This window comes from Argopecten irradians, chromosome 1 (assembly GCF_041381155.1).
Source record: "Argopecten irradians isolate NY chromosome 1, Ai_NY, whole genome shotgun sequence".
NCBI lineage: Eukaryota > Metazoa > Mollusca > Bivalvia > Pectinida > Pectinidae > Argopecten > Argopecten irradians.
The window spans coordinates 44,475,203-44,498,971 of NC_091134.1; the positions used below are offsets into that span (position 1 = coordinate 44,475,203).

General features: G+C 38.6%; 1 protein-coding gene across 1 annotated transcript in view; it reads right to left on the reverse strand.

Moving 5' to 3' along the window:
• Positions 1–23,769, reverse strand: part of LOC138327378 (uncharacterized) — an 80,098-nt gene that overhangs the window by 20,764 nt on the left and 35,565 nt on the right. Inside the window, exons 7-38 of the mRNA XM_069273468.1 lie at positions 21,800–21,848; positions 21,304–21,528; positions 20,865–21,007; positions 20,336–20,556; positions 19,144–20,039; positions 18,561–18,746; positions 18,010–18,249; positions 17,148–17,399; positions 16,553–16,711; positions 16,006–16,213; positions 15,571–15,680; positions 15,063–15,228; positions 12,380–14,176; positions 11,750–11,841; positions 11,318–11,410; positions 11,046–11,125; positions 10,607–10,700; positions 10,008–10,255; positions 9,622–9,715; positions 8,959–9,135; positions 8,614–8,799; positions 7,976–8,152; positions 7,313–7,492; positions 6,860–6,940; positions 6,184–6,356; positions 5,661–5,849; positions 5,138–5,317; positions 4,824–5,000; positions 4,183–4,486; positions 2,427–3,769; positions 1,928–2,119; positions 1,466–1,648 (exon numbers count right to left, since the gene is read on the reverse strand). Of these exons, the coding sequence (XP_069129569.1) occupies positions 1,466–1,648; positions 1,928–2,119; positions 2,427–3,769; positions 4,183–4,486; positions 4,824–5,000; positions 5,138–5,317; positions 5,661–5,849; positions 6,184–6,356; positions 6,860–6,940; positions 7,313–7,492; positions 7,976–8,152; positions 8,614–8,799; positions 8,959–9,135; positions 9,622–9,715; positions 10,008–10,255; positions 10,607–10,700; positions 11,046–11,125; positions 11,318–11,410; positions 11,750–11,841; positions 12,380–14,176; positions 15,063–15,228; positions 15,571–15,680; positions 16,006–16,213; positions 16,553–16,711; positions 17,148–17,399; positions 18,010–18,249; positions 18,561–18,746; positions 19,144–20,039; positions 20,336–20,556; positions 20,865–21,007; positions 21,304–21,528; positions 21,800–21,848 (8,895 nt within the window). The remainder of the gene's footprint in view (positions 1–1,465; positions 1,649–1,927; positions 2,120–2,426; positions 3,770–4,182; positions 4,487–4,823; positions 5,001–5,137; positions 5,318–5,660; positions 5,850–6,183; positions 6,357–6,859; positions 6,941–7,312; positions 7,493–7,975; positions 8,153–8,613; positions 8,800–8,958; positions 9,136–9,621; positions 9,716–10,007; positions 10,256–10,606; positions 10,701–11,045; positions 11,126–11,317; positions 11,411–11,749; positions 11,842–12,379; positions 14,177–15,062; positions 15,229–15,570; positions 15,681–16,005; positions 16,214–16,552; positions 16,712–17,147; positions 17,400–18,009; positions 18,250–18,560; positions 18,747–19,143; positions 20,040–20,335; positions 20,557–20,864; positions 21,008–21,303; positions 21,529–21,799; positions 21,849–23,769) is intronic.

The window sequence follows — 23,769 nt, forward strand, 5'->3', positions numbered from 1 at the left end:
ACTTCCTCTTTATAGAAACCAGTAAATATTTATTATCGGTATCTAGATGTTCTTGCCTACCTGTACTTGCAATGTGCTGGTGTATTGAAATTATTAGCACTTGCCTGTGCTGGTAGACAAGTCATCACTTTCAGTTACTTACTTGCTATAGAAATTCAACAGTTCCTTCCTTTAGAAATAATACAATACGTAATATTTTTGTCTAGATGTTCTTGTTTACCTGTACTTGCAATGTGCTGGTGTATTCAAATTATTAGCACTTGCCTGTGCTGGTAGGAAAGTCATCAGCTTCAACCACTTCCTCTTTATAGAAACCAGTAAATAATACTTAGGATGTAGATGTTCTTGCCTACCTGTACTTGCAATGTGCTGGTGTATTCAAATTATTAGCACTTGCCTGTGCTGGTAGGAAAGTCATCACTTTCAGCTACTTCCTCTTTATGGAAACTAGTTAATATTTACTATCGGTATTTAGATGTTCTTGCCTACCTGTACTTGCAATGTGCTGGTGTATTCAAATTATTAGCACTTGCCTGTGCTGGTAGGAAAGTCATCAACTTCAAAAACTGGCTCTTTAGAGAAATATTTTGCAATACTTAGGATGTAGATGTTCTTGCCTACCTGTACTTGCAATGTGCTGGTGTATTCAAATTATTAGCACTTGCCTGTGCTGGTAGGAAAGTCATCACTTTCAGCTACAAACTTGCTATAGAAATTCAACATTTCCCTCCTATTGAAATAATACAATACATAATATTTTTTTCTAGATGTTCTTGCCATCGTGTACGTACTTGCAATGTGCTTGTGTTTTCAAATTATTAGCACTTGCCTGTGCTGGTAGGAAAGTCATCAGCTTCAACCACTTCCTCTTTATAGAAACCAGTAAATATTTATTATCGGTATCTAGATGTTCTTGCCTACCTGTACTTGCAATGTGCTGGTGTATTCAAATTATTAGCACTTGCCTGTGCTGGTAGGAAAGTCATCAGCTTCAACCACTTCCTCTTTATAGAAACCAGTAAATACTTACTATCAGTATCTAGATGTTCTTGCCTACCTGTACTTGCAATGTGCTGGTGTATTCAAATTATTAGCACTTGCCTGTGCTGGTAGGAAAGTCATCAGCTCCAACCGCTTCCTCTTTATAGAAACCAGTAAATACTTACTATCAGTATCTAAATGTTTTTGCCTACCTGTTCTATTAGCACTTGCCTGTAGTCACAGGTAGGCAAGTCTTCAACTTTAGCTTTTTTATTTTTACTAAAATCATGCTAATGCTAAGTATCAGTATCTAGATGTTCTTGCCTACCTGTACTTTTATGAATTAATACGTACATTGTTTGAATATTTAAAATGTTTTTTGTTATCCTAAAACTATGACCACTGTAATTTTGTAGGTTTTAAGGTGTACACTGTGTATAAGACAGGTATATGTGGTGTTGAACACATTTTGTTTGTAATCAACTTTTCCTACCTTGCATTCACACTCCTGGCACGGATCAAATAGGTGGTTGAAGATTTCTCCATCTGTGTATGAGACACCGTTGTAAAGACAAGAATCACAAATATCACATCCACAGCGATCTCTAGTGGGATTATCACAGGTCACAAAGTCACAGGTCTTCTGTTGCTGGTTTAAGTTCCCAAACTGAATCAAGAAAGTTTATGGTGATGGTACTGTCATGATACAGGGTTACAGTCTATGGTATTATCTTTTTTCCCTTTAAACAGACTTGTTTAGAAGATGAAAGATAGCTTGAGTACCCAGAGCAAAAACACCAGTACTTGGCTACTGCCCCATGATGGTTCACAACTCAGGCAGAAAACTAATGGTAAAACATCGAAATACATTTAACTTCACCCCTTGGAGATACAGTGCCATTGTCAAGAATTAACATACACAATTCATGTTTACAGTAAAACATACCTGACAGATAAATTCCCTACAAGGGTAGCCGGGGTCGGAGTACATCTCAGTGTGTCTGATAACTTGCTCTGCTCCAGTACTGTCGCGGTAGAAACAATCTGTACAATCTGGACAGCACTTCCCAAGTGACGGAGGAACAGCATGGGTACACTGTACATCACAGGACCGAGACAAACGGGCAATGTTTCCATTCTGAGAAAGTATAGATAAAAATTATTAAAGGATTCCAAGAAACTGTACAAAGGCCCAGAGGACCAGTACCATTCACCATGTTAATTATTAAAGTAAATATGGCAAACATTGTAGTTCAGATACACATTATTAAATTTCTAGGGTGACAAGTGGTCTTTTAATCCATTTGTACAAAGATGAATCACTGACATGTAAAGTGCTACCAGTTAAATTGTTATCCATATAACAAACAATTCAAAACTCTTTATTTCAGAACTAAAACACTTCATTATGAAATTTTAGGGAAGATAGTACAAGACAGCCTCACCTCACAGATGATGGTGGTACAGCTATCCCGCGGATCATCCCTTCGCTCACCATTGGTCAGCAAGAGAGTTTGGGCCCTATCTGTCGACTGTCTCAACTCACAGTACTCACAGCTGGGACAACACACACCGCTGGTACGGGGATGTGTACACGGGGCAGGTAGGCAGTCTGTACGACGTCGCTCTAGTGTGCCGTCACGTCGACACGTACAGGTGTCACAGCCGCAGGTGAACGATTGCCCAGGAGTGTAACGCCGGCCCTCATATGAACAATCAACAAGACGATCAGGTGTGGGGCATTGTTTGCAGCAACGGTTTCTACCATAAAATTGGACATTCTCCGGACACAGCAGGAGTGGACATGATACCCGAGCACACCGTACATTTCCCTGCTGACATTCACACTTCACACAGGTTTCATTTGGGTCAGTGAAATTTTGTCCGTCAAGATAAAATTTGTTACGGTAGAAACAGTCCCCACAGACTGGGCAGCATCCTTTAACTGCGGGACAGTTACAGTCAACGGGGTTACACTGCTTACGACTACACCTAACATTGCCATCCACACACTGACATGTACTGCAGCCATCTTCTGGGTTCTTGAAGTATTCTCCATTTCTTCTCTCCAAACCTTTGTAAAGGCAGTCAGTGCATTCAGGACAACAGTTGCGGGTTACTGGGTTCTGACACGACACCCCAACACAACGTTTAGTCAGGTTAGCGATTTCACCATTCCGACAAAGGTGCTCTGTACAAACATCCTGGTCACTGGGAACGCGATGACCATTTCTGATGAGTCGGCCAGCAGAGTTGGGATACATACAGTTGCCACATTCAGGACAGCACAAACCGTTGGAGGGATAGCTACAGGTGGGAGCAGGACAGGACTTGGCCTGACATGTGACCGTACCCCTATCGCACATACACAAATTACAATCATTACGGGGGTCAGAGAAACTCTGGCCGTCGCTGTAAGTACGACCCTGGTAGGAGCACTGGTCGCAGTTCTGACAGCAGCCGTCGGTAACAGGATGCTGACAGTCAACTGGTGAGCAAGCTTTAGGTGTTGATTGAATGTTACCATTTACACACATACACGTGGTACACGATTCACCACAAGGGAAGCGTGTGCCGTTGATGCGGACCTGGTTTCCATAGAGGCAGTTGTTACAAGTGGGGCAGCAGGCCGTGCTGTTGGCGGGAGCAGGATCTCGACAAGTTAAGGGCTGGCACTGATTACACTCACACATCACATTACCTCCAGTACAGGTACAGGTTTGGTCACGCTTCACAGGGTGTGTGAATGTACTACCACTCTTGTGGATCAATCCCTCAAAGTTACAATCTGTAATAAATCCTTTTACTCATATAGTTAAAGTGTACATATTACGAAGCTCTGCCTCAACATGAAATTTATCAAATATATACATAAATACATTTTGATTGAAAAAAATTCACAAAATGAATACATCCATACACATACAACCCCAAAAAATTCAAAACAATAATCATCAAAATTTCTTCAAAGCAGCTATCTCCATTTAGTGATTACAGGCTTTGATTTCAACAATTTTTACGGCAAAAATATATGACATCTGACAAAGCATATTTCAGTCATCTCCATATTATTGCATATTACATATCAACATAATGGTATGACCAATTGCAAACATAGTGGTCTTGTAGTAAGGGATTGACTGCTTCCGAGTCAAATTCCTGCACATGGTAAAATCAAGCTCCTGCTATGTCAAATATTACCTGTGCACTGTGGGCAGCATTCCTCTTGTGTAAACACTGGACTGTTACATCGAGTCTGAGGACACAACTTCTGTCGACAGTCGTCCACTCTGCCTCGTCTACAAGAACACTCCTGGCACTTATCAGTGGGGTGGGGCATAGTAGCACCCTCTCGATAAGTAACTCCTCCCGCTTCACAGGTCACGTCTGAGGTAGGGGCAGGGATGTCGTCCTCACAGACTGGACAACATCGTCCAGGCAGAGTGACAGGTCTATCACAGGTGACGGGAGGACATGACACAGAGGTATTGGTGATTGTCCCATCCTTGATTGAGGTAAAGATATACAGGTGAAAAGTATTGTGTATCAATCAGTATAGTATGTCCTAATTATTAAGTTTTCTATATACCAAGAGATCAAAAACTACTTATCTCGAATTATGTGACAATGCAACCTTTTTGATGATTATCAGAAGAGGAAAACTAACATATGGTGAAAAATAGTGAAACTTTTAATACGGGGAAATAACAAACTTGATTAAAAGGGGTGATGCCGGTTAAGCCGTTATAGATGAAATAGTAAAAAAAACTTGGTTAAGGGGAGATAACTACTCCAATGGACTGCTTAAACTTTCACTTAAAGGGAGATAATCGGTAACTTACCGTGCATCTGCATTCCTGGCAGGGCAGAGCAGGATCTATGTACACCTGGCCATTCCTGATAACTCGGTTGTTGTACTCGCACTGGCTACAAGATGGGCAGCACTGACCTGGACGCCTGGCAGGATTGGTACAACCGGTACTGGGACAGGCATGGGACTGACAGGTGATCCGGCCTCCCTGATAAACATTATACAGGTATAATTTACTAGAATAATTATAAAATTTGCGCTTTTTTTTACTTTTTAGTTTGTTTTCAGTAAGCACTATTTCTGACCAACAGCTTCTTGATTGACAATAAGAATCTGAATACTCACCCAACAGGTACACCTAGTACAGGGGTCCATTGTATCCCCAAAGGACTGACCCTCTCTGTAGCGTGTACCGAGGACGTTACAGTTGATAGGACACACAGGACAACAGCGGCCAGCTGGGCGGACTGGGTTAGGACAGGACACAGGGCTACATTCCATCCGTGTACAGTTCACTGTGCCAGCCTAATAGAGACATGCAGAAATAATACAAAAACACAGTCACTTTACAATACTCTGTACATTATACCACACTGAATTTAAAGCTGAAACAGACCAACAAGAAAGTATGTTCACCCTTTTTGAGTAAGCCAATAATCATGTCGCTTTCTCAATATTTGTCGAAAGCAAAATAGCCACAGAACAATACATGAAATGGTTAATGATAGTTTATTGCAGAGGATTGTTTCATTGGCTCAAAAATCCTATTATATGGTAACCACTGAGGTAATCTGGACATGACCACTTATTGGCCACCAATGAAATTTAATGTAATAATGTAACAATATAATGATAGAAAGGTACCAACCTCACAAACACAGACACGACAAGCATCTCCACCAGGTGGCACAAACTTCTGTCCATTTTGGAAGTGCCTGTTTAGATAGTTACAGCCGCCACAGGACGGGCAACAATCTCCAGGGCGGGTCTCTGGGTAACGACAGGACACAGGAGGACAGGTATCCACAGATGTCTTCCTACATCGTACCTCACCTCGCTGTAACATAGAAACATCACATCAGAACTTATCTCTTAGTGATAAAGTCACTTAAAAAAGGTTCAAGGTCATTCTTCTTAAAAAAACAACATGGCAACCCTTCATGTAGCAGATACCACAGACTGAATATAACATCACCAACAAGAGAAACAAACAAACCATGTATGCAAAATATAAAAATCAAATTTAATTCTTTTAACTCTTTTTGACTGATTAAATATTTCATATTTAACATGGGTATTTTTTTTGTTAGATGGATATGTACAGTGGTCATTGGTACCAATGATTCGTAGATTCAGAGAAAAGCTGAGTCAGATGCATGTTCAACACAAACCTGGCAGTGACAGGTCTCACATGGCGTACTAGGATGAGGGAAGGTTGATCCTTCTCTGTAGTTCCTGCCCTCAAATGAGCATTCCTTACAGATTGGACAGCACTGACCATCCACTTCCACAGGGTTACGACAGGGTGGAGCTGGACACTGGACTCGGTCCGATATCACTTGACCTATAAACAGGGTGTCATATTTTGAATTGAAATCATCAGGAGTTCAAATCTATCAAGTTCAGCTACAGGTTTTCAACAAGTGCAAGAGAATAATGATGTTTCTAAGTAAAGTGAAAATTTTGGTTATAGCACCTTTGTTTACATTTTATGTCCTATTATTAGCCAGGGTCATTTAAGGACACATAGCAATCAGTGTTTGAATATGTTTTTGATCAGCTAAAACAGACCAATTACTTAAAATCAAACAGTTTTTCAGTAATAAACTATATGAAAGACTGTAAACTAATTTTCCTCTGTGTGCAATTTACTTTTGCGAATTTTGTTATCCAAGTAAATTTGCGAAAGTTTATCTCCGTTTTCCATTCAATTTTTTCATTCCACAATTTTTTTGCAAACTTTTGAAATTTGAAATGAAAATCGGGATATTTAATAGCCGTAAAAGCAAGTTGGTTTACAGTAAGGATAACTAGGTCCAAAAGTCAACACTTATAGAGTTCACTTACCTTCCCTACATCTGAGAATGGTACATCTGCTTGCCGAGACTGTATCTCCATGTCGGTACACCTGGCCATTGTAAGTACACCCTATAACACAATAACATTCTCAATAGACTATCAACTCATTATAGGTCACTATAGGGTCAATAAATAATAATCAAACTTGTCATACTAAAAAAGGATTTCTTCTGCCTTTATATGGATAACACTACACAATATGGCTCCAACTCCTACATCCTCAAATCCATGGTAGGGCAATAACAAAGTCCACCCGATATTAAAGGACACTAAAAATCTTTGTACACTTTCCACTGTATCAATGACATTTATCATGTACATAAATACAATTGAAGAGAGCTTGCCAAATATGCATGTTATCCCACCAGGGAGGTATACAGTGTCTACGATTTTGACCAATGACTATCCCTCAACATGATGTTCACCTCATAACTGACTTACCTTTACAGATAGGACAAACTGCACCAGGAGGAGTTTCTGTAACACTACACCGGATTGGTGGACATGGACCAATCAGTTTACAGTTTACATTTCCAGCAGTACATGTACATCTCTGCAGACTGTCCCCTGGCATCATGAAGCTCTGGCCATTGCTGTAAGTCTCCCCATCATATAGACATTCTAAAAAAGTCGTAATATGATGAGTCTGATATTTTAACAACAGCAAACCAATTTAGTTTTTGAAGTGATTTAACTTTGTCTTATCGGTATACATGTACCAACATTCACTATGATATAATTTTCAAGAGTTCGACTTATTGAGAATTAATGGTTTTGATTTGGATTAATGGCAATAGATTTTTGTAATTTCTCCATGGCTGTGAAATTAACCAAATTCTTAACCACATGCAAAAATAACTTGTACAGTACTACTCACATATATTTTGCATCATTTACGTTTTATTGGTAATTTAGTGCAAATTTTGTTTAGTGGTAATTCAGTTAACTAATGATTATATAAAAAAGAAACATAATTTCTGCATGTCTTTTATACAAATTTTGTAATAATCTTATTTTAGCATTTGTTAAGTTTCATTTATAGTTATGCTTACAAAAGACAAGATAACTGTAAGTCATGTTACTAATATGAGTATTGACTTATACCTGTACAGCTGGAGCAGCACTCGTTACGCCGGATGGTACCATGTGTACAGGTACGATTACACGTCTGTCGAGGTCTTGTGATTATACGTCCTTCCCGACACTGGTTCACACGACAAGGATCAGAGGAAGATACCCACACATCTCTGTTCTCATAGCGTTTTCCGTCGTCCACACATCCTGAAACACAATATGCAATTATTATCCAGTTTACTTTGAATGCTCTTCCCCTCAATTCTAAGAACAAAACATTTATACAAGAATTCCATGATTCAAAACATTGCTAAGATATGGTTATTTTCAGTCAAAAATATTGGTATAAGCATGTCCAATGGAAACATATTTCTAGCTATGGTGACCTTGACCTTCGACCTTCAGTCCTGGACAACAATCCAAAGCTTTTTCACAAAGATGGCCCTGAAGATTGAAAGTGATCAGTGGAGATACCCTGAACGCATATAAATAAAATTTCTATTTACAGTAATAATAACTTGGCCTTTGACTTTAGGACCTGGAAAAAATCCCAAATAAGATTTTTCTTTTCATTGCTGTATGAGGTAACCAATTAAAGAACCGATATGGTCCAACAGGTGACCTAATTAGTGAAAGTTTTATTACTAAGGAAGATAATGTACACAAACCTGGACATCTAAGATCACAACAGCCTGACCCATGTCTCACAGGGTTCTGACAGGGTAGGTTCTGGGTCTCACAGCGCATCGGCACACAACGTACAATAGAATTATCACAGGAGCAGTTCAAACAGGGGTCATAGGTCGCACTGAACACTTCACCATGCTGGTATCGTTTTTCATCATACACACATGCTGTAAAACAAAATATTTTCTAAGCATTGCACATATTTTTTCTCACTTTAATGAAATTCAGCAAAATCATTCAGAAACTGAAAAAAGAGTGAAATGTCTTTGACAGACTCTGGAAATATTGCTCCTAAGAGGTGATTGAATGATATAGAAGATACTTACGACTGTTACAGATGGTAGGACAACACTCTCCGGGGGCGGTGATGGGCATGCTGCACTGGGGGCGAGGACACTGCTCGTCCAGACACTCCACATTACCATGTTTACACAGACAGGACGTACACAGATTAGGGGAGAAGAGCTCTCCATCCTGTATAATTCTTCCCTGGTAAAAACAGGCTGAAACAGAAAGTCAACCATTATCTCAAAACATCAAAGGATGTAAATTTCCCCGCATATTATCACTTAACTACAGCAAAAAAATTTGGTCAAATGAATAATAGTAGCAGAGGAATGCACAGAAAGACTGAGATTTGAATCTAAGACTCTCCAAACACTAGCCGGATGCTCTACCAATAGAACTATCTGGTCACCAGCGATCAACCAATCCAAAACAGTTAAGTGATACATAGTACAATAACTTCAACTTTGAATTGTCCTATAACATTCAAGTTAAGAAAGATTTATGAAGATGATATGTAAGGACCAATGAAATGCTGTCCTGGAGTTACATAGGGTCTAGTTAACATGGTCTACCTGTACTTGTCCTTGATTAGGTTTACCTGCCACAGTAGTATAAGACTCAAAAGATATTTTTTGAAGTTAAACTTGTATAATAAAAAATTATAATATTTTAGTTGAGGTTTTTGACATTCTTTGACCTACCGACACAGACAGGACAACACTCTCCAGCGGGAGTGTAAGCATGCTGACAGTTCGCTTCCTCACACTGAATCCTTCTCTGGCTGCTCACACCATTCTACAAGCAGACAAATCAGGAGTGTCAACAAAAAACGTTTCATAAATTATTAAGTGATTAATAGAATGTTTCTATCATACTTGTGGATGAAATCATTAAGATTTTACCTGAAGCTAAACTTTGGCTACAACTACATTAAATAGTAAACATTGATGATTTTAACTGTGATTTTATAGATTAGTTGAATAATAACTAAATATTTACAGTAACTGCAAAGTAATGTTCATACACAGTATCTGTAAATAATCATTTTTCTAAAGTTAGTCCACTATTTTGTTGAACAGGAACCTACCAAACATGTATGCTCTATACATGGACTGTCCCGCTCCCGCCACCGTGAGCCATTAGTATGACTACCACAGTCCATACACGTGGGGCAGCAGTCGCCGGGGAGGAGCATACTACTACGACAACCAGGAGTCAGTTGGCAGGGTTTACGTCGACACTCCACGCTACCATAGTTACACTGACATGTATTACACTGGGATTCCTCGAACACTTCGCCGTTAGAGTAGATACTGCCAAAATAGTCACAGCCACCTGCACAACAAAACATTATACCATTATAATCATCTTTTAATATTCTATTAGTTAAACTGGAAGTGAAATTTATCTCTATATTTCTTCTTTCAAAAGTTATGCTCTCTTTTGATTGGTTTGGTTGAAGTTTTCTCTTTTATCATTCAATGTTGTTTAATTATGGATGTTAGCCAGATAATGGAGGAAGTGGAGAACTCGAGTACCATGTGACAAGTACAGACCTGTGAGTTCATATCAAATTGGGTATTACCACACTAGGTATAAGGGTGTGTAAGGGGCTCACAATGGTAGGGGTGTACATAGAGGAGACACTGTAAGGAGGGGGGAGGGTCGATTGGCAAGAGAACTCACCATCACAAGATTTACAGCACTGTCCTGGAACCTGTATAGGATGGGTACATGTAGGCTCAGTACAAATGGTGTCTGCACAGTTCTGAAGTCCTTGCTGTAAAAAAACATTGAATATTAACAGCACAGTAATGAATAAATTAAATGACAATTAATAGTTTTTATTTGACAAACATGATTTAAGCTAAACTAAAATTGTATATATGTAATAGAAGACCATTCGAATTAGGACAGTAAGCCATAGGACACAAATGACAAATAAGACAACGCTATGTATCCTCCCCATTTTATAAAAGGGTATAAAATGGAAAAAGAAGAAAATAGATAGCTTTAAAAATGCATTATAGGATTTAACATTACAAAGGGGAACAAAATCATAATTAAAAAACAGTCGTCAACTAACTTTTTTGTAAATTTTGAGATAATGATTAAAACCCCTTACCTGACAGGTACAGACCCTACATACAGATGGGGCCCAGGTCGACCCCTCAGGACGTTCCTTACCATTCTCATCCACGCAACCTAAAATCATAGGTGATAAAGTAATACATAGAACTTCCAATCTTTGATATTTCCTTTTTTAGATTTAGGGGAGATTACTAACTGCTATATTCAATCCTTTTTTTACTTTTAATCGATCAGAGGTATTTATTATCTCACCATCTCATTCAATATTTAGTGACAACTTTTTTTTATTCCGGGGAAATTACTCACCACTACACTCAATAACTTTCCCAGTGACCCCATTATACCACTCTTGTTGACAGCGACCACAGTTGTTTGTTCGACAGACAGCATCTACTATACCTACAACCCATCAAACACAGTTGTAAATATCTCTATCAACTTTATTTGTATTACATCGATTGTAAAACAAATTATATATAACTTGCACAAGTCACTTTCAAAGGCCCGTATGTAAGGACAAGAGGTCATAGAGTGGGAGGATACCAGAGTGCTTGGAGAAAACCCACTCAGACAGGTGATCCCTGACCATTTCACATCTGTGCTGCGGGATCAAACCCCGGCTGGCGAGTGCATGGCTTAACCACTCCATCAGCTGATCACTAGTAAATATTTTCCTAAAAAATGTGTGGTATAACTTGGCTAGAATTAAGACCTCAGTGTGATTGCCCAGCACCTTACCTGGACACTGTCTGTCTCCACACATATCTGGACATGACACTGGTAGCTGTCCAAAAGGACACTTGTTGTAGTAGTTTGTCACAAAACAAAACCTGTGAAGGAAAGACATACCATAATAAACATTAGTATGGGACAAATGTGAAAGAAGACTAATCGTGTCTTTCCCTCAAAAATTATAATGCTTTTTGTACTATATGTAATACTTATGGACAAACAAAGATGCTTGCAGAAATAACCTGTGTGTCAAGTTTACCAGTCAAAATGCAACTACAGCAAAAGCCAATGATCTTGATAAAATAGTACATCCCTGAAATATTGATACTATAAGGAAAAGTTAGCAAAGTGAAGATGATAACTGGTCAAATGACATATGTTACCTTTCTTGATATATTGGAGGATTAAATAAAAAAATAAATTTACCAGAGGTTAGTTCATTTTTTAACGATGTATTAGGTGTGTTTCGAATAAAATCAACAGAACATCACAAAATTACCATTGGTCATGCAGTTGACCTATTGCAGAACACAAATTTTTACTGATCTTCATCTGCAAATTTCAGGATTAAACCTAGTGACCTTTTGGTAAAAGTACTGACCACTACACCTTTCAATATTGAATTCAAAAGCTTACCTTTGATCTGGAGGTACCGGTAACCAGAGGTCATTATCTAGGACACTTGATGTTTGTGGAGTGTATTCGGTCTGTCGTCGGTTCTGTATAGCCTCTATCTGAGCGACCTGGTTACCACGGCGAAACCAGCTAAAGGAGTATACCCAGGGAGGGAGTGGAGTGACCTCAGGGCAGATCCTGGAGATTATCTGTATGGACAAGTCACCAAGGTTCTCCAGCTCTAGGTCTGCCCAGTGTTTGATGATCACATAGGCTGGACCAAGATAGAAATTGTTACACATATTTTTGTCAAATCCTACTGAGTCAAAGCCATAAACATCATAACCATTTCTGTCCAATCCATTACTACTGTAGCCGTATCTATTGTAGCCAAAACGATCAAATAGGTCCAAACGTTCTCCTCGTGTCCATGTCCCGTTGCCTAGGAAACCATAAGGTGTCATTCCACTGCGGTCAAATCCATATCGGTCATACCCATCCCTATCATATCCAGCACTGTCTATACCATCCAAGTTGTATGTATCATAGTAAAATCCATAACGATCAAAATCCATCATATCATAGCCATTCCTCTTGTAACCGTGACGATCGAGACCAGTGGTACTAAATATTCCACGCATATCCGAGTTACCATCACGGTCCATTGCACGTTTGTTGAATCCGTCCCTATCATAACCCTCTCTATCATATCCATGGCGATCATATCCCTCACTGTCATAGCCATAGAGAGGCACAGATGTATTACACAAAGCTCCTTCAGACAGGGGCAGATAATCCACACACATTTGACTCCTTGATGATATCACATCATCTGGAGTAACATCAAATGGTACCATGGGAATATACCGTAGTTTCTGTGGGTAGTTAAAGTACCCATTATCCTGACGTTTCTGCCATTCAGACCATATCCTGTCTACGAAAGCCAAGTGTGAGAGAAACAGTGGGTCATATGGAGCAAGCTCTGTCTGCATGTTTCCACCAACCCAGGCCTGGAATTGGTTGGACATTACCTCCAACTGAAGGCGGAACTTTTCATATCTGGGTTCTCGCATCAGTAACTCTAGATTAACAGCATCTGAAAGATAGACTTTAGTGTTGAATTGACGCCTCAGACATGGGGACCAGAAAGGAGGATGGTAATCTTTGAAAGGATGAATACGTACACAGCCTTCCAACGTTTCCCCATTGCCCCCAAACATATTGGCTGCCCAGACAATACTCTTTCTAAGGTCACCAACGTCCACTGTCCAATCAAAGTATGGAATTGTGAGTCCACAGTCAATATCCTGGAATTCCTGTTCCACATACTGTAGGAAATAGCGGAGCCAAGGCAGGAAGTGGTCACCTCCCACGGCCTGTGGTCTGTGATCTGCATACATCTTTGCTAGAGAAAACCAGCGTGATGGATGACCAGTCTCTTTTGCAAGATGTTTAATTGCTGCTTGGAACTTCTCCATCTCTTCTCTTGTCATATCTCGAACTTCCTTCCTTTGGCGGACACTGATACAGTCACAGATCACAGACCCACTTGGCATACATGTGCATGTCTGACACCCACGTCTGAATTTCTCACCAAAACCGTATGTCATGTTGCCATGGCTACATCCACAGGGCTTCTCACATGTTGTCGCTTCACATCTCTGTCCTGGCACAAACTTGATGACCTGCTGACCTTGACTCTGTTCCACATTCTGACACTGGTCTAGGGTGGCTGACCTACAGCTGTAGATGTAAGCTACAGTGACCCCTCGAGAGTTAAGGCCACGCCTATTGTGCCCCTGACAGTTCATTCCAGCCCTGCAACAAACAATATACAATGTATAATTTGATAAAATTAATTTATTTGTGTAAATTCTGAGAATCAGAAAAAGGCCTACATTTAGAGCCAAGTAATAATGAAATATGCTGCCTACATTTACAGCCAAGGAATAATGAAACATCAAAGTAAATTAAAAAGATTCCCGTTCCAAATGTAGGTCACAGTGACCTTATTTTAATAAATAATAAACCACCTTCCCTAGGTGAGGTTCCATTTGTTACAGATTGTAATATTCTCTGGTGCTCTCGTAGTTTTTTCATATACAATAAAGGTTAAAGGGACAATTCAGTCTAAGAGAACATTAAAATTTGTACATCGGAAAAAACCAGTTCTTACGGAAATTAGATCAGTCGGTTTTACTGTGATATGCCTGAAAAGCCCATGGTTGTGACATGTGTGTAGAGTGTTCAAACTCGCTCGCTGTCCGCCATTACACATTGTGGTCGAACTTCTTGTATGCCGAACCCTGTCCCTTGCTCGTAGAGTAATGCAACTTTTGTCTAGAACTGCTCAAATCGCTCTGACAGTAGTGTGTTTACCTTAGTAGGTGAATTGTCTTGCCTAACAATCATTTTATCATCTTCTCAATGGTTATGTAGTTTATTTGTTTAACGTGCGTGACTTTGGCTCAGGTATGGGTACAGCGTCCATATTGTACCTGCTAAATAGTATTGATCAACGATTTGATATTTCAATGATATTAATTAAAATACTAAACAATGACGTGGAATTTGTCAATATTTTATGTTATATGTTTCATAAGAAATGTAGAATAATACATTTATAACATATTTTGATTCTTGGTTATGTAAAAGAATTAGCTTGAGTGAATTGTCCCTTTAAGGTTGAACCCTCCTAGTTTACCTGTTATACCCCTCGTTGTCATATCCCTCCTCGTTGTAGTCAATGTTTCCATCATATTCTCCTATTTCACTGTAACCTAGCGGGTTGAATCCTTCCCCATCAAATCCATTTCTATCATAACCAAAACGGTCAAATCCAGCCTTGTTGTAGCCAAAACGATCAAAACCTGAAAAATTTGGTATGAACGTATATATCAGGGTTTCAATCAACAAAAATATTATGCAAGTTAATCTGTGAAAAGATATTTCAAGCTGGTGTCTCTTCATGTATCGGATTAATTATTACCAATAATTAATTGAATTTGTTTAATATATAAGACTAAAACCAGTATTTTCGTGATGGCGGGGAGGGAGCCATATAACACAAGTTCAAAGAAGTCTTTAGGCAAAGGAATGAGTTGGTTTGTTACAGGAATATAATGCTTATATTGATACAGATTTGATTTCTGGTGAAAATTCATGAGTAAAAAACGCAAAAAATCATTTTATCTTGTTAAGTATGTACCCACCCTGCCAATCATAGCCTTTAGAGTTGTAGAGATCACTGCCGTTAAAGAAGGCATTGTTGATAGTCCTGTCCTCTCCTCGTTTGTTCATCCCTTTGATGTTGAAGCCATACCTGAATAACAGAACAAAAATGCCAATAAAAATTGAAATCTTAAATCCATATCATGATATTCATGATATTTCTGAAATCAGATTCCACTTTTAACTGCAAATCATTTTATTTTTTGCTTTAACTGAATTTTGTGTTTCATGTGTAACTAATTTTCCACAGAAATTCAATTTTGCAAGTGTTTTTATTCTACTGAACCTGTGCTTAAAATATTTTGCAGCAACTCTATTTTCCAATGTTTGGTCAGGCAGTTTGAGTTACAGATGAATGGGTAAAGGAAACATATGATGAACACTGATGAACAAATGGTTTTCTTTTGGAGACATACCTGTCGTAGCCTTGAACACCATAACCAATATTTCTGTTTCTGAACCTTGGTTGTCTATGACAACAAGCACCAATAGAGCACCGAGCCTGGCAGGCCTCGAGGGTGGCGAAGTTGTTAGCGTTACCGCCACAGCCCATATACACAAACTCTTCACAGGCTCGGGACTGTGAGTTATAGTACCATCGCGTCTCCTGGCCACACAGGGATCCTGAAATAGACCAGTCTTTGTATTGATTCCTTATGTTACATCATTGACTTCATTACAGTAAATGCCACATGATAAATAAAGCTTCTACTTTAAATTTAGTGTTCCATATATATTAGTTCAATGAATTTTTTTCTTCTGCTTCAGTTAAAACAGTTGAAATTAAGTTACATGAATTTGTCACAATAACATAAACTGGGAATGTCTGTAAGATATAAAAGCCCCGACTCTAGGTTTTGAGACAGAATGTTACAGGAAAGGATGGCAATTTCATGACAGTGGCATAAAACTTTATTAGCCACACTTGGGCTCCTCTAACATATCCCAGTTAGTGCCTCTCACCTGTATTGATCGGAAGACTACAGACATCCAGGGCAGGGTACTGACACAGGTGACCGTCCCATCCCGGAGGACATGTACAGGTGACGAGTTGAGGTTCTGTTGGCCAGATAGAAGCTACACAAGTCCCACCATTCTGACAAGGGTTTGGTTCGCAGAAATCTGTAACACAAAATAAATTACATATCATAAGGTTCTGCAGTATATGAGGATAAAATTTATGAACTTAAGACAATTATTTTTTAACATGAACATAAAATTATAAATGAAATTTGGGAATGTTGATATTCGGTAGGATAATATCCTGATGGCACTACAGTACAATTGTTTTGACCATGACCGGACCTGTTTTATTACTGTTTTAGAACACTAACCTGTTTATTCTCATTTGTCGCTTTCTAGAAATACATCAGCTACATGCTGTTAACTTTTTAAAAAGGAGATATCATTCTATTTAAATTATCACATATTTCCAATATAGACATTTAGCATATCTGAAATTTTCGGCAATGAAATACATTGATTACATTGTACTATGCATTATAAACTGTTTAATGTTGATGTTTCTTTATATCATACCTATCACTCTATACATTACCTCTCTCGCCATGGCAGTCTACAATACGGTCGTCATAAAACCAGACGTCGCGACACTCTGTACAGAAGTTGATGTGGCAGCTCGCCTCCGGCCAGGAGGGACAAGACGCCAGGAGACAGGGGTTAGTGGCACAGCTAGCCACGGTCGTCTCACAGGTGCAGGGTGTCAGGAAGGACTGGGTGTCGAAACAGAACCGCGAATCCATGGCCGACAAAGTTCGGTCCGAGTTAGGGGTGGAGTTTGGTACCAGGGCTGTAAAAGTAGCATCCCATTCTAAATAATTCATGACAAACAGAAGAATAAATATGGTTAAATTTAAGTTTCTATAAACCCGATAACTCTATTGAGACCCCCGATAACTGAAAGATTGGTTTAGTTCATATCTGCTTTCAATGGGCCAGTCTGACAATGTTGAAAGTAAAATCTGAAGTCTCCAAATCAATTTGGATACTGATTTTTTTCAAAGGACCAACAGACCTTCTTATTGGAAAATTTAAACGTATAAGGATATAATCATATCAACATCAAAAATTTATTCCAAATAAATGTGTTTTCTATGTTAAAAAAATGATTCATGTTGTTAATATATAAATTCATTTAAATGGAGAAGACATTAGGTATGTATCATTTTTTAAGGTTCTTTAGAAATCAATAAATAACCATAATCCAATCATCTATTCACATGAATGATCTATCATCATCTTCATTAGGGTTTTAATCAATTAATGTTACCAATAGTTTTGTTTCTTTAATAGCATCACTGACAAGAACTAAATTTATGAACCAGCTTTATGATATGGACCAAATTCAAGTGGTTAATATATATTTTTGAAAGACTCTTAAGTGTTGACGCTGTACGTACAGGAGACATCCTTGATCTGTGTGATCCAGAACTGTTCTGCCCAGCTGATAGGGACAGGGTCGAGTGGGGTACACAGACGTGGGAATGTGGTGAGGAAACCCTGGCCCTGGAGGGACAGAATGTCCCAGATCTTCAGGGTCTGTGTGGTGGCAAACGGACCTTTGAAGTAGTAGGAACACTCATTAGCATCTATACCTCCGACTGTAAACCCGTGCTTGTCATAACCATCTCTCGTCAAACCTGGAATAAAGTGATTATTTTCAATATCTGCATGTGTATGGTTATATATGCCTTAAATAATACCACTACCATACTATTGAAATGGAGGGGAAAACCTTTCATAAAACCTTAGGAATATCCATTTTTACAAATTTGATCAGATAGTTTTCTTACAGTTATAAGATGTATGTACAAGGTGTTAGAAGAAAATGTAATCATATTTTAGAGCAAAGTGAAAACTGCCAAGCAGTAATTACCACTGAAATATTTCGATTTACAGTATTATCTTAAGTGCTTCCAACGGAAAAACATTCTGAGAGAATGAATTTTACCTCTCCTATTCAGACAGAAGTCATTATATCCATCTCTATTGTAACGTCCAGTCAGGTCCTGTTCACCATTGCGGTCGAATCCCTCCACATCGTAACCGTATTTATTATAGCCTTCACGATCAAACCCATACCTATTGTAGCCACAGCGGTTATAACCTTCTCTGTCATAGTTATCACGATTAAATCCTGAAGGACAAGAAAATAACAGATCAACAATCAGTCTTATCGCTCCTAATCCTTGGTCGTATAGAGATAATTGAAGTGAACTTCTTTGAAATATCAGACATTACATACTATGAATTGAAAATCACACTGTCGAGTCTTAAAGTTTAATTAACAGTTATCTCCTCTTAAGGGTGCATAATAATGTTACATAATTTACTATCAAGGGTGAAATTACATCATTTTCTCAAAAATAAATGATGTTATTCAAACAAGTAAACATAAACAAGAAATACTTGCTAAAAAGATAAGAACAGGAAACTCTACATTACAAAGACACTCGGTAGGCATGCTTCAAGGCCATGAGAGTGTGATTGAACGTCATGAGAGGGACAAATTTTTGAAGAGAAAGGCTACTTACCATCCTTGCCATATCCATCCTGGCTATACCCTCGGCGATCAAACCCTGCCTCGTAGCCGGGTATATTTAGATCTACTGTCACAGCAGGTATATCACCACGGTCAGGTTGTCTATTGTTGTCAGGGCCAGGGGTCATGGTCACGTTACAGGGGTTACCTTTAGAGGGGAGGGCATAGGTCACACATACTTGAGCTTCAAGGTCTAGAACACTACGGGCTGGAATGTTGAAGGGTACCATTGGAATGTTTCCGTAGGCTCCAGGGAACATGTTTTTGTTGTTCCCCTTTTGCTGCCATTGCCAGTACAACATATCTACATAGGCATGGATGGAATAGAAAATGGGGTCGTAAGGGGCACCAGTGGTGAGCATATCTCCTCCAATGTATCGATGGACATAACTGAGGTAGGTCTCTAGGAACATGCTCATGTCTAGGAAACTTTCACTGCTGAGTGCAATAGACAGATCGGCTAATGAAGGAATAGGTACAGCCAGATCAAACTTTCTCATGATACAAGGACGCCAAGAGCCGGGCTGACCAAAGGGGTGGTCAGGCACACAGCTGTCATCCTCTCCGTTACCACCGAAGTAACTAGGCTGCCAGACGATGGCATCGGCTAGTCTGCCTGGGTCTGTTGTAAAGTCGAAATATGGCAGTGTGATGAAACAGTCAATGTTTTGTAACTTCTGCTCCAACCGCCGCAGGAAGACACGGTGCCATGGAAGGTAGAAATGGCCACCATTGGCCTGCATACTGTGGGTCATGTAGACGTCCCGTAACTTCTCCCAGTCGTTACCAGGGCCACTGAGACGAAGCTGCTGCACAGCGGAGTAAAATTTGACAAGTTCTTCACGAGACATATCCCGGATCTCCTTCCTCTCAGATACTACCTTACAACTGTAACATAGAAGTAGAGATTGTCCAATATGAGGAAACACAAATTGTTCTATGACAAATTTCACTTCATGTCAGAAATATCTGAAGCCTTCTCTTAATAACTCTATAACCTTTTCTTACCCTTTACTTGACTACCCCAATAGCAACACTTTAGCAACAAGACATTTACCTAATCTTCAACTTACACCTACAGCAACCCTAAATAGGCTTTATTAACCTGTATGTTCATTAGCTGTCTGCTTCACACAGTTAACCTGACCTTGACCTCACAGCTCTCCTGACCTCTAAATAATTACCTGCATGTCCACTGGCCATCTGCCTCACACATACAGTCCTGGCAGCCCTGTGGTATCTTGTCTCCAGGTGAGTAGGTCTGACCATCATACATACACTTGTCTGAGGGCATTAGACAGTTGACCTCCTCACAGAGCTGACCTGGAGAAAAGGCTGTGACCTCTAGCTGGTATCCTAGCCTCTTATCACCATGGAGACTACGACAATCCCCAATACTCAGAATCTGTAACACAATAGAGTCATAGCTATAACATGGAAAGGAAAGAATGGTTGCTCCTCCAATGTGTTTTGGCAGTCTGTGATGATCCTAGAATAGTAACACACTGGTCAAAACGAAATATAAATGAGATTGCAAAAACTTTTTCATGCAAAAATAATTTGTTCTACCTGTATATTTATAAAGTTAGATTTCTGCATTAAAATGTCGCAGAAAAGTAAGCACTTTAGAGTATGTCTTTTATTAATCTAATATAGATTTTCAATAATTATGCAAATGGTTGTCATGGCAACACCTTGTTGTTGCTATGTTACCTCACACTTTGACTCCTCCCCTTGTTCCCCATCTATTAGAGCATCAACGTCTGTTTTGAACCTTCTGAAGCAGCAGGCACCTGTCATGGCCACACTACGGCATTGTTCTAGCGTCTCATAATTGTTGACGTTTCCACCACATCCTGTAATAAGCCATTTACTTACATAAACCCTCACATCCAGCAATTATTCACACATAGAGTTGTAACTATTTACTATCAAAATTCAATCAAAAATTAATTCCTTACCAGTACTTAAATTTCTATAAGCTCAAATCGCCTACTTTGATAATCAATCCAAAAATATTATAATGCTTATACATTTCTATGGATGTAGACTTTAATTTCATTTGTTCGTGACACTTTTAGATTGTGTTCATAAGTAAAACGAATTGTTTTTTTTTTTTAATTTTCCATGCCAGATTACATAAATCATGTACCTGAGTAGTTGAAGGGAAGACAATCCTCTGAGAACCTATCATAGAAATATCGAAGCACAGTGGTGTTACTGTCACAGCAGCCCATCTCAAGGGGCCACACACAGGGGTTCTGTCGCACCTCACATGTGGGGCCATCAAACGGGGGAACACATTCGCAGTGGTAGCCATCCATGCCAATGTCTACACAGGATCCTTCGTTCTTACAAGGAGAATCAGTACATGGGGCTGAAACATGTAATATATAATCCTTTGATTACACATAAATATCAGATAATAATTATATTATTAGCATACCTACAAATCACCATTCAGATGTCATAATTATAACAGAAGTACAAAGATGTAAGAAAATAATTTTTAACTAAATTACATTTTTTTCAGAATTTCTAAAACAGCTAATCTTATATTGAGAGACAAAGGTCTTTCTAGTCTGTATTCATTAAAAACACTCAAGTAAGAACTTACTAGCTATTATGATATGATAGATACACCATACCTGTACAATTTGCCATGTCAAGGCGAGGCGAACATGATGGTTGTCCTTTCTGAAAACACATCAAAAAGATATTTAATAGCCCATAAAGAATGAGATGTCAATAAAACATAATTTTAAAATCTATTATCTATCAGCAAAAATGAGGTGATACCTAAGATTGTGTGACCTATATTTATAAGGAAGATAATTTTTGTTCAATTTTTGTGATTTCCAAAGAACATGTTGATCACTGAAATTGGAAATTATATTGAGGATGAACATGCAATGCAAAAACAACAGGGATACGAAGGGCATTATCAGAACATATTGGACTTAACTGTGTAATATATTAATACAGAAATAACTTATAACAAGGTTTGAATTATGTTCCTTCTCTAAATATAGAAATATCATGAATATCATATTGCTTCTAAAATGCAAAAATAGTTTTGTATCAATAAAACCGAAACTAATATTTAATATGTTATTGATTACGATACATTAATTGTGTAGATATAACCACAAGCAGGTGCTGATACTTATTGTGTCATAAATTCCTATTTAAAGGACAATAAGCATACACAGGTTTCACATAAGTCATACCAATGTATAAGTTCTAAAGGAAACAGATGCATTTAATAGGCTACAAAGCACAACTGCAAATCAATCTCTCGAAAAAAGTAATTCAATATGTCAAATGAATATTATTTTGCTATATTTATTACAAGTCTATCTTGAAAACCCACATAACAGGAACAGTTGTAAAATAGGGTACAAATAAGAGGTCATATTGGTATAGATTGTGTATACTGTAGACCTATAATGAAATATCACCGACATCGCCTCAGTCGTTAAAACATGGCTTCTTCACCAGAATTTCCATAAAACTTCTTGATACCAGAACTGTCAGACCCCCAACAGGGTCTTGTATTAGTACCTCTTTACTTATTACATTCATATCTTTATATTTGTAAAGATAAATCTTATCAGAAATGGGCCAAGGATATACATTTTTACTACAACAATCCCAATAGAAACACAATGTAACACATGACTTGGTGTCAGAAGTGGAAAAAACATTGAGCTAGCTGGGTCATCCCGCTGGTTTTAAACCATGTAACAAATCCCCACCCAATACACTAGTGGTTTATAGTGATTTTATCTCTGTAGTTTGTGGCTATAGGTATGGGAGCAATGAAACATCCCAATGACATCACTAAAACAGCAGGCGTTCTGCTGCTATACCTTCAGCAACAGTACATAAACCAAATACATCAAAATCTAATTCCTAATGGCTCGTCAATCTTTATCATTTTATCCGGGATGCTTTTCATCGTTAATTGACTTAAGTCTTGATACTGTAAGTGTGTATTAGACACCTGCCCTCCATAGCAGCCAAAGTCTATTAGCTCTATACCCACTATTTTTTTAAGCTTGAATTTGTTTTAAATCATATATAGACATCCACCATCAATCAGTGCCATACTAGGTTTTGGTGGCGAAGGAAATCAAGCCAGAGCACCTGGAAACAAACCACCAACCTACATTTTAGAACCTGGTAACTGCCCCATGAAGGCCTCAAGCTCGCCATCTTAAGATGGAAAGCTACAGTAGTGCAAGAATGGCATAAACTTCAACCATTTGATTACAGTAGTCAAATTAGTGGCAAAAGACAATTTTGAAATAAACACCTTTATGAAATAGGAATTGATTTATAAATGACAATAAGAATCCAAGACAATCACAATGTTTTGCAACTTTTTAATTTTGAAATTTGTTTCAGAAAGTTTGATTCAAAAGTCTAAAGGACATCTAAATAACACCCAGATGATCGGCAGGCAAGGCACCTTGAAGGCATTAATGGAAATCCATGAAGATAGATGGATGTACAATTTGAAGTGTTCCAGCTTCATTAATTACAGTTACATTCACTGCTTAAAATTCATAATGAACTGTTCCAGTCTCTAAATCAGAAGAGTTTAAATGCATCT